Source organism: Miniopterus schreibersii (genome assembly GCF_964146895.1).
Source record: "Miniopterus schreibersii genome assembly, chromosome: X".
In the NCBI taxonomy this organism is placed as follows: domain Eukaryota; kingdom Metazoa; phylum Chordata; class Mammalia; order Chiroptera; family Miniopteridae; genus Miniopterus; species Miniopterus schreibersii.
Genome location: NC_138104.1, coordinates 97,330,410 through 97,342,447, shown reverse-complemented (window position 1 = coordinate 97,342,447; position 12,038 = coordinate 97,330,410). Strand labels below are relative to the sequence as shown.

Below are 12,038 nucleotides of genomic sequence, written 5' to 3'. Positions count from 1 at the left end.
TCCCTTGTGACTTTTTTTTTTGACTCATCATTTGTTTAAGAGAATGTTGTTTAATTTCCAGATATTTGTGAATTTTCTGTTTAGTTTCATTGTAGTCAGAGAAGATGCTTTGCATGATTCCAATCTTTTAAAATCTATTGAGGTGAAAGATTTATAGGATATGAAGAAAGACACCCCAATAAATTCAATTAAAAAATAAAATCTATAGAAGCTTGTTTTGTGCCCAACATCTGGTCTATTCTGGAGAATGTGCTATGTGCACTTGTAAAAAATGTGTAGTCTGTATTTGTTGGGTGGAGCATTCCATAAATGTCTTTTAGATATAGTTGTGTGTGAGGTCTCTGATATTTCTGTTCCTTTAGCTTGTGTTCAGCTAGTATCTTGACAGAATTTCCTTGAACCCCAGGAGCTATTTAAAAAAAAAGAAACCAAAGCAAAAAGAAAAGAAAAACCCAGCCTTTGTGGATTGGCTCTGTGTTGGTACACCCCTTCACTGCTTGGCCAGGCTGTTTTCAAATTTGTCTTAGCCTTTACTTCCTGCTTGCACTGAGCCATTTTTAAATTGCCTTTTTCTGATTTAGCCTTTGCTTGGTAGTTATAAACTTTGACTTTTTTCCAGAGCTCTGACAGTTGATTATGACAGTTTTTTTGTTTGTTTTTGTTTTGTTTTGTTTTGTTTTATTTTTAAGTATTTCTGTGAAGGGATGGGCCTTGGAGCTACCTACTCCATTATTTTCTCTGACCACCCCCAAACCCTCATTCTCAGGTGAGGACCCTAAGAACATACCCTACGAATAAGAGTAAACTAGAAGTAGACTAGGAATTGAAGCAAAGGTTTTAATCCTCTAATTCCTGAGATTGAATTGAGATCCTTTTAGATAGCTAGTGCTCCTAGCCACTTGCCAAAAGAAAATTTAAACCCTCTCTGGAAGAAAATAGGCCTCAAATTATTTCTCCAAGTTTTCATATACCATGTCCAGAACTTAATACAAATATTAACTAAGGACAAGATTCAGAAAAGAAAACTGAGGATTTAGAGTGCTTTTGTGGAGAAAATCCTTAGCAATCTGCTAGTTCTTGGATAGACAGGAAAGATGGGTCTCTCCCCACTAATCAACAGCTAGGGGCCCTTCTCTTTCCTCCTAATTTTCATATTACTTCAAATCTTGATTCCTGTCTTTTAAAAAAATTAATAATGAAAATTCTCCAAATTTAAATCATATGTGTTTGGGGTCTGGAATAGAAAACAATTTTATTATTTTAATAGCTAGGAAAATGGAAATTTCGGGACACCATGAGTCATGATTGTTCCAAAGGGTTCCATCTGTCCTGAATCCCATACCCAAAGCAGTAACTGAACCATATGTAGATATGACCCCTCTCTCAGCTTTCAGTAATCTAAATCAGTGCTGTCTAGTAGAAATATAATGTGAGTCACATACGTATTTTAAAATTTTCTAGTAGTCACATTAAAAAAGTAAAAAAAAAACAGGTGAAATTAATTTTAATAACATATTTTATTTAATCCATCATATATAATTGTCATTTCAATATGTAATCCTATTAAAAGTTTTTAATGAGGCATTTTACTTTTTTTTCATATTAAGTCTTTGAAATCTGGTATTTTGCGCCTACAGCATATCTCAATTTTAACTAGTCCCATGGGACTAGTGGCTACTATATTAGGACTACCAACAGTCCTGACCCATAAAGTGGTGTTAATATCTGTTAAATTTGCATTGGCTATATTACTTTTTGGCTTATGCTTTTGGAATATTTTATAATTAAAAAAGGGGAGAACAACACACTGGATTTAAAACAAACAAACAGAACCCCCAAAGGAGAAAACAGTAAATCTGTTCAAAACAATGATGTCATCAAGAATTTAACAGGAGGAGAGCAATGGAATGAATGGTCATAATAGGAGATAATCCAAATGGTTTATTTGGGTTTTGTATATGTTTCATACTGAGACTTGTACAATATAAATGTTCTTGCTGTTCTGTAAACTCTCACAATCTGTGTACCAACAATTGAGCCACACCTGGAATGCCTGGCTCCGGAGTTCTAAGGGCTTGTCTGGCTTCCTTTTGAGATCTCTCAGAACCCAGTACCACCACCTACTTTCCATCCCAGGTGGCGGAATGTTCCAAACAAATGCAAAGCAGCCCCTCCTCAACAGTCTCTCTCTACTTCTCATTTTCATTCTCTCTCTTTACCCTCCTTATTTATTTATTTATTTGCTTATTTATTTATTTATATTTATTTGCACACTTCCTTAGGGCAAGGGAGTCTACTATTTTCTCCATCACTTCTCTTGGGCTTTACTGACCAATATTAATCAGAAATGTTCTGTGAATGGGTGATGTCAGTTAAAAGCATGAGATTATAAATGTCCTAGGAACCATTCATTCATTCAATTTACAAATCTCTAGTGATGGGTTATTATATGCCAGATACTGTGCTAGAATCATCCATTTGAGAATAATTTAGAGATGATCCTGAAATACAGCTACCTGAAATGTGCTCACGTGCTCCACCTTTATAGCTTTCTATGCAGCCATGCCTTTCTTCCTAGTTCGTCATACCTATTTCCTCTGCTTTGCCCTTACAGATACTCCATGCCTATTATGTCTTAGAGATACTGTTCGAAACTAAGGAAGCCCTGAAGCAAATGCCAAATTTTAATCATATAAGAACTTGTCCCACCAAAGAGATAACAATCTGTGGTAAGTTTCAGAGCAGAGTTGCCAAATTAATATTTTGGAGCCTCTTGGTTCCACGTCATTTGCCTAACTTGAAAACTGCATAAATTGGCCTGTGTTAAGGGAAAAGTGTTAATATAGAGTTATCTATCATGATAATACTGTTCCCCATCTTGTCTTTGTTTTGCATACCAGCTGGCAGGAATTAATTATGTGAGAAATTAAAGAACTCATAGCTTTTTATAAAGGCAGGCAGCATTTTAATACGGAAAACCACCCATGGGTGGAATGAGTGTTCTTTGCCCTCCGTCTAGCTCTCATTATCTTTGTTCCATGCTGCTTTTCCCAGGTGGGCCTCTGCGTGCCACTTATGCTGGGAAGAGAAAAGCCCAAGGCAGGGTGGAGATTAAACTCTTCTCGGCCCTTGGCTGCTGTTTTAGATTTTTCCAACTGGTCTCTGCAGCTTTTAGAAGAGTGGGAATGTCCCAGAAATCTGTTCCTTGTTCTTCTAAATAACAAGATTGAGATTTTGTTATCCTATAGGCCAGCCTGGCAGGATATTGCTCCAAGAAACAGTACACATTGAAATTCAACACAGTTGGTGCTCAGCATGCTTGCAACTGTCTGAGAATGGAGTGCGTGGAAGGAACAGCAACTCCCTTAACTTCTAATTAAGCCTTTAGGTTACAAAACAGTGATTGTTATTTTCCAAATCAATTTTTAGCCCATGTTTCTTTTACTCTGGCAGGTAGAAATGGATTTGACAATCTAATTAAACCATTTCCATTTCTAGCATCTGATAGTGGTGACAGGGACTTGATGTAACAGCACATACTTCATGACATGCCCTGACTCAGATTTTTGAAGTCTTTAATGGTTTAATTCCAACCTAATCAGGCCACCACATCTCTGCCTAGCAGATGAGACTTCTCAGCAATGGGGGCCTTTTATTCAAGGCCTCACCAGCTCTTACTTTTCATGGAAACAAAGGTTTTGGAGTCATGAGGCTCAGGAAGCCATGCCTGTCCATGAAGCCCATGGAGCCAGGGCTAGATTTGCTATCAGAGTGCATGTAATTGGCCAAACATAGGTTTCCAGTATACTTTCAGTTGCCATTGTAGACTTAGCTTTGGATAAAAGGATCTGGAAGAAATGAATTAGAGGGCACGGAATCCTGAAATTACATAGTGTAAGAAATGAGGAGTTCTTACAGAGACCACCTGTCTATCACTTGCTTGCACAGATGAAATTGAGACCCAGAGAGAAAAATGTACCACCTTCCATGCATTTCTGTGTAGTAATGACCTCTCACCTCTACCCAAGCTCACTCAGCTAGTTGGTGGCAGGGTCAGGATTAAAAATCAGGTCCTCTGGTTAGAGCCAGCTGAATATCTGCTATCCTAAATCCACATCATGTACTTCTCTGACTGATGTTTCATTTTCCATCATAAAACAAAAATTAGGGAATATAGATTGATGGGACAGTTCCATTCACTTCAGGATCCCCACATCTTGGGCATTTATTTCCAGGTTTTTCCCACATAGCACCATTGGTGGAAGGAAAAGCCAAGGCCAGTAGGTTCCCTTAGCATAGGAATTATTTTCTGTCTTTAATAGCCCCATGGAACTTAGAAAAATTTGGCCATTATTTAAAATAAAATTTAAAATTAGGGTCATATTTTCAAAAACTTCTTCTGTTTAAGGCAGTATTAGGAAAGGGAAAGAAATTGTGATGAAACTTTACCATTATTTTAATTTCCAAATGCATATTTTCTATGCACATCTAAACATGCTACATGGTTCTTAACATACATTAAATATAGGAGGTGTTTTGTGCTCACTTCGGCAGCACATATACTAAAATTGGAATGATACAGAGAAGATTAGCATGTCCCCCGTGCAAGGACAACACACATACACAAAGAAATATAGGACGTATTTTAGTCTACAGTTATACTATAAATGATAACCAGTTCTGCACTCATGTTTTTGTTTGCAGTGGAAATATCATTCTGTAGCTATCTTTCCATGATATGACTGTTATCATTTGCTGCCCAAGTAGAAGTTAAAAGTATTTTTATAGCCTCCACTCTTAATATGCTGAAACCAATTCATTTTTTAGCATGAGAACTACAACAGTTCTGTCTACCCAAATCTTTAAAAGATGAGTCACCCTGAAGACAATCAGGAAAATAAAATAAGTAAAAAAATATATTTAACTGATAAGTAAAAAAGTCCTTTTATTTTAATTTTTTTAGATTTAGAGTGAGACCATATGAAAGCATGAGATTTAAGTATACAGCAGTATTAATTGCTCTTAACATTAATATTATAGTCATTTTATGAATAAGTGCTGGTGATAAGTAGTTGAATTTTATTATTGCCATTATAATTGGAGTCTTTTGTTGCATGTATTTGCTTGATTTTGGTTGTGGGTTTTTAAGCAAATTGAGGAAAATTTTTCCTAAATTAAATTCTATTTGGTAATTAAGTTGGAAACAAAGAATAAATATTTATGATTAGAGCTTATGAAAGACAAATATTTACCGAGAAAAAGTTATCCAAGGAATTTTGAATATTCATATATTCACTCGTGTTTTTTAATTAATGGCTTCATATCTTCATATAGTTTCCCTTAGTTGGCTGAGTTTTATAACGCCATGCTTTCATTTTCATTTCCTATAACTGTCTCATTAAAAGAACGTAAGCTATCTACTCATAATTTTTGTTTCACATGCTATTGCTGGAACATATTATTTAAAACATGGCATTAAAAAGCTACGTATTCAGCAATTAAACGTATTTATTGAGTTCCTGCTATACACTGGGTATAGAAGAAACACTTGGGGGTTTAATGCCAAGATAGGTACTATTGCTGCTCTAGAATAATTGCTAAGAGCTTCAGTTTTGAAGTGAGATAAAATTGGGTTTGAATTCCAGCTCTGATGTTTGGTAGCTGGGTAACTTTGCATAAGTTACTTAACTACTCTGAGCCTCATTTGTAAAATGAAAATAATGAAAATAATATCCGTCTCATAGAGTGGTTATAAGGAGTGAACAAGATAATTAATGCAAACCCATAGTGTACTTCTTGGCACAGAGGAAGGTAAGCACTGAGTAAATGGCTGGAGTGAATAGATAATTGTGATATTAGATACTGTCCCCTATAGAAAAGGGGACAAAGTTTCCATAGAGTACTATGGAACCAAATTGTTGAATTAATATCATCATAGGGTAAAAACCCAATGCTCCAAGAATGCTTGGAGTATATTAGCAATATTTCAGTTCTAAAATTCTGTAACGAAATGGGCATTTTGTTTCCTACTGAATAGTGATTTTTCATTTGCACTCTAGGGGATTTACATGGAAAATTAGATGATCTCCTTTTGATCTTCTCCAAGGTAAATGATTATTTTGCTAAATATTTGCGTTTTTGTTGGGGGAGGGCAATCCTAGGGCAGATAACAATATTAGTTTAATTAGGAATATATACAAGTACAGATGTAATATAATAATTTTTATTCAAGAGGCTGAAAGATTTGTATATCCTTTGGGTTTTTCTTACATGTATTTCATAAAAAATTTTTTAACTTAATTTGGGTCTTTGTTCAATATTATTGTTATTTCTATAGCCCTTAAGATTTGTACCTGATTGTATTTATGGTCTTTATTACATCATAAATGTCTACATGGCACAGGATGGGGAGGGAAGCAGTCTGCTTTATTTTATTTTGTTCAGAAGTGAGCATATCACATACCAGTCTTCTCTTCCAATGCACAGTAATTATGTATGAAAGGAGTCCCCCATAGTAAGTTCCATGTTGCTCTCTTCTCTACCTGATTTACCATTGTGGGGCTTAGTTGGTCTTCCAGTGCCATGACTCCTCTTCATTTCTTGGGTTTTGGTGGTGGGAGCCCACACAGAGGGCACAGAGCAGCTTGGTCTGCATGGAGTTTCTCTGCATCTCTTGGATTGGAGTCAGTTCTCTCTCTGAGCCAGCAGTTATCAACTGAATGTTTGCTTCTGGAATGAATGCATGTAAAAAACCGATCCTGTGGTGACCCCTGCCTTCACATTGGTACCCCTTTATCTCTTTTTGATTAATGTGTCGTCCCCACAACTAGCATGTTGAATAATTAGGCACAGCATAGGTGTCTCAGATGGATGGAAATAAAATAGATTCTGATTATTATGATGGTTAATCAATTCTACTCTTTGGAGACTGAGAGCTTGAGTAAGCCACGTAACTTCATAAACCTTCATTTTTCTTTTGGCTGCAATATTTTTGAGTTTCCACCTCATAAGAGATTGTCTTGTGAATAAAATAATATAAATATCCAAAAGCATTTTTAAGTACTAAGTTATAATAGAAATGAAAGATTTCCATGTTGTTTGTTCAGAATGGAAGCTTGGAAGGAATGGAGTAGACCAAGCCAGGAATAGATGAATGGAGCTGGCACTTAGGAGGCAATTCAGTTGAGACTGTGGGAGGGCTAAGCAAGGCTCTAGAGCATGATAGCCAGAGCGTGGGGTCAGAGGAAATAGGATGCTGCCCAGGTAATGGCTTGGTATCAGGAAGTCCAGCCAAAGGTTTGCTGGTAGGGAGCTGAGGGTGCAGGTAAAAGAGCAGTTCTAGAGATCAGCCCCAGACCCAAGCTGGGCAGGGAAGGAAGAGAAGCCAGGATGGGCCAATCAATGGAAAAATGGGAGGATTGATGGATTGGCATGTTCTCTGAGGTCAGGGAGCAGGCTGACTGGGGTGAGGGCCTTAGAAAGCAGGATGGGTGGGAAGTTGCAAGGGGAGTGATCCTAGGGGATATGAATGGGTCCAAGCTGGGGTCCAGAATGTGGGTAGCTGAAGTGAATGAAAGAGAATAGTAGACATGAAGAGGTCAAGCCCATGGAAAGCAGGTGTATTAAATGGGTTTGTGACAGGACCAAGAGATGGGGAGCAAGCGAAGGAAGGTTAGTCACAGGTGGTGGGCCTGGAAGGAATAGAGGCTTTTACCTGAGACTGGCAAAGTGGTGATGTGAGTGGTGCTAAGGAGCAAGTAGACCCTCCCCCACACCTGACCCTGAGGTATCCACCCTGTGGAAGAATGGGTCCTTTCCTTCCAGAGGGCTGCAGGAGCCAGGAGTCCAGCAGCGTCTTTAAGGATGGCCCAGATTTCCAGAGGGAAGTCTTTCCAAATGAGTTGAAGGCAGAAGGGAGTTTACTTACCATGAAATGGGGATTCTACTGGCCAAACTGGAAAGCTGTGGGTAGAGGTAGAAACGATAGACTGGTGAGAGGACGCCAAGGAGTTGCACAGTTTGGGGAATGGCATTTGTGTAACTTTACATAGCACCATATAAATGTTCAGAAGTTCAGTCCTGCTATTGTTGACAATTACAGTCTGCAGAGGGTGGAGGGGGCAGAGATATGTGGGGAATAACCACAACAGAAAACCTGGTAATTGTTTCTCTAGTGGTTTTGAGAAATACATAAAAAAGAAAATAGTTGAGTAAATTAAATGGGGAAAGTGACTTCCAAGGCATTTAGAAAAGAAAATTTCTCAAGAGGTAGTTGAAGATATTAAGGTGTGATCAGGGAAAGGCCTCTGGAGTAGATATGAGAAAAGAGAGAATTCCCACATGTTCCTTTAATTCCATTGGTAAAACTATATGGAACATATAAAACTGGAAGGTGCTAATGTAAAGATTGAACAGGAGGAGGTGGGTGGTAAGAAGTACTATAAAAAGAACTAAAGGTGAAAACATAATTTTTACATGAAAGCAAGAAATATTTTGAGTTAACCAATGACAGTGTTCAGGAAGTAGAGATGGGGAGCCCAGTGATGAAAGAGTGGGCACTATTATTTGGTATGGATTTGGGTAGGGGGGGTGAGGTTGTTTGGAAAGCAGAAGTCTGCAAGAGCCATGAATTAGAATTTTACAGGCTTGATTGAGAAGCAGGTAAAATGCATCTTAGTTGTGGAATAAACCACATGCACCAGAATCTTGAAATTGCCTGGTTTAAAGGGGAAAATTGAGGGAAGAGGCCTGGATGACAGCAGGTTCCACTTGAAGAAACTGAAAAGATGGTGTCTGAGAAGGAAGAATGACCTGGTGTGCTTACTGTGATGGTGAGTCACTTAGCTTCCGGGCAATGAGTGTCCTAAGTTAAAGACTGAGAAAGAAAAGGGCTGGACAGAGATGTCTCAGGAAGCTATGCTATTTGATGATCTCTAACTTGTAAAAATCAGCATTTTGCCTTTTTTTCTTTCTCATTTTTTTAATCCGAAGTTTAAATGAGGAATGATGATAGATGGCAGAGTATAGGCGATAGTACTTCCTAAATCCTTGAATACAAACTGTTCAGGAAACAATGTTTTTACATGAATACAGAGATGACTGTGATACCCCACCTGTCCAGAGGTCAAACTCCCATCTACTTTACTTATTTTTTATCTTCACTTATCACTTCTACAAAAACCCAGAATTTAGTAAAAAGGGTCTCTAAGCTCTTGAAATTCTTGTCACAAATCCAGTGCTCTTTACTCACAGGAGAGGCCCTAGGCCCTTACTCAAAGACCAGTGAGCAAATATCAGTGAAACCTTATCTGACAGGTTTCCTGCAAGTTTGCCAGTCTGCCCACCTCCCCTACCAGGTTAGGGAGTGGGAAGGGAAAGACGAAAGTGAGATACAGTGACAGTGATGAAAAGTAAAGCTCTTCCTGACAGGAGATCTAGAACTCTAAAAATGAGACAGGAAACGAAGTAGTAATCTTCAGGGATCTGGGGTTGTGTTTATAGGGAAGAGGAATCTGTAGTTTTCAGAGGGGCCTGAGGGCATGCTTAGTTGATGTGCCTGCATGGTCAAGATGGTTTCAAGTTCTAGGGTGTATACTTTGTTAAGAAGTAAAGAAACAAATGGCACTTTTTAAAAACTCACAGCCAAAGTGGTTCAAGTAATTTTAAAACGTATTCTAGCTTTTAAAGGAATAAGCTTCAGTGATCTGGAAAATTCATTTCAGCAATGCTTACAGTATTACCAAGTATCATTATTGGGTCTTAGCGGGGGAAAAAAAGAAAGATTAGTTGAGATAAGAGTAATGGGCCAGGAAAGTAGATGAGGAGGAAAGGAAGAACGTCTTAAAATGAGGAGAAAGGTGGGGAGGGGTGGATTTCTCTTTTTGGCATCAGATACAGAGGTTGCCTGTGCAAGGATTACAACAGGTGCTCTGACCCAAGCAATCACTTGATTGCTTCAGGAAATGGTCGCGTTTCCGTGCCGGTGGCTGATTCTCGCTGTGATACTCAGTGCATCAGCAACGCGCTGCATCACGGTGACCGGCAATGCCCTGCATGTGGTGCTCGCCTCTGGAGCACACAGTATTGAATCGCCTCACTGTGAGCCACGGGCTAGCTGTCTTCTGTTTAGAAGCAGCCAGTGACCATGCTTTAACTGATCCTTATTTAATTTATTATTGAAAATTAAATAAATTTATTATTATTTATTAACATTATCAACTTCTCTTTATTTTATTTATGAAAATTATTTTTAGTTTATTCAAGTTCTGATTGCACTTGAATGACAGGGAATAGTTTGGCAAACTACATCCTGTTGGAGATTTTTGGAGCTATAAATGACCCAGTTTATATTATGCTCTGACTGATTCTTCTCCATCAACCCAAAATAGAAACCAGGAAAACCTCAGGCTTTGAATTCAGGCAAAATTGTAATTCATCTTTACGATGGTGTTTTGCTAGACAATTTCTTCCTCATCAGTTCTTTTATACAGTATAGGATGAGTAGGCTGCAGGGCTGGGGCTGGCCCAAGGCCAACCAAAGGCATAGCCTGAGAGGAAGAGTTATAAGGAAGGTCCCCCTGAGACACCTCGCCATATTTTTTCATTCAAGTGGTTGGTTTGGTTTAAGACTTCTATTGTTATCCAAGTCATATGTAAAAGGGAATCTGTCCACTAATTTATGCTTTCAGTAAACTTCTATCTGGTCCCTACAGTGTTCAAGGCACTATATAAACTGTGGAATGATACAAAGATGAATATGAAGTTCATTTGTTTTATGTATATGTATTAAACACCTATTATGAATGAGGTACTCTGCTAAGGGTTGGTGATACTGTATGACAGTTTTTGGCTCCAAAGACATCACAGTTTAGTGAAGGAAGGTCGACTAATAAAACAACAGGACAGTTCAGGATGGGACACGTTATGACTGGGATAAGCATGAGGCTCCAAGGGAGCACATTGGAGGGGCATCTAACCTCATGGGAGACTTCCTGGAGGAGGTGACATTTAAGACAATCAAAGAATTTTAGTAATTTAGTAAGTGCCTAAATCATGAAGGAAAGTTTTGAAGGATTGGAAAAGATTTTATTCCCATCTACTTTTTGTGATGCACTGCAATAAATGATGAGATTCACACTAATGATTGTTCTTGATTATTTTGAGATCTTGGTTTCTTTAATATTTAGTTGTTCTTAAAAATTATGTCATTTAGCACCTTAAGCCAGACATTTTCAGATCACAATCCTATCTGGGTTTGAAAAGAATTCTTTCCTCTGGGTGCCACACTGTTAACCATGTCAAACCTGTGCTAAAGGGCATCTGAGCTTTATATGGCTCCAGTATCATCAAGTGAAGCAATTTACATAGCGTTAGTTAGGCCATATTTTTAGATTTTATTTTCTGAACAAGTTAATTTAAATCAGCCACTTTTGCTTAATTGGAGTGACCAATTTGAAATACTTCATTCAGAGCCTTAGCCTTGCTAACATTGTAAGACATTTTTCCTCACTGAAAACAAAGCTTGAAATTTTAGATCAAGTATTGGCAAATTATTTTGTTAAATTCATGCTGTGAATGGAGACCTCCTGAAGCTGAAAAAGAGATGCACATGGACAGAGGGAAGCTAATGAACTCTTATCCCTGTCGGTGTCATATTGACACTGTCCATTGGAAGCTGTGCCACCTTGGTTTGTTTTTTCCTTTTTGTCTTCCCTACTATCCTCACCACCCCCCCCATGCCTGTGATTTTCCAGTGGAGAAGCTCATTAAATATTTTCTTTTTTCTCTATCACTGATATGCTTCACTCTGCCACAGTAGTCAATTCTTTTCCTTTGGAGATTAACTGTAGCATGTTGCAATTAGAAGAACAGACCTCTAAAATAGGATTTGCAAAAGATATAAAAATTGAAATAATGTGGAGTTGAGGCCCAGAAGTTACTGTATGATGTGCGCAAAAATGTCCACAAAAATTGGGGTACCTTCTAGATGTCTGTTGTAAAGTGCTTCAGTAGGAAATAGGTGACAATATAGGGAAACA

General features: G+C 38.1%; 1 protein-coding gene across 2 annotated transcripts in view; it reads left to right on the top strand.

Annotated features, from left to right (window-relative positions):
* The window catches only part of PPEF1 (protein phosphatase with EF-hand domain 1), an 82,751-nt gene that overhangs the window by 37,780 nt on the left and 32,933 nt on the right, over window positions 1–12,038 (top strand). For both annotated transcript variants that reach the window (XM_081126180.1, XM_081126181.1), the window contains 2 exons: window positions 2,615–2,729; window positions 6,060–6,106. In XM_081126180.1, the coding sequence (XP_080982306.1) occupies window positions 2,615–2,729; window positions 6,060–6,106 (162 nt within the window). The remainder of the gene's footprint in view (window positions 1–2,614; window positions 2,730–6,059; window positions 6,107–12,038) is intronic.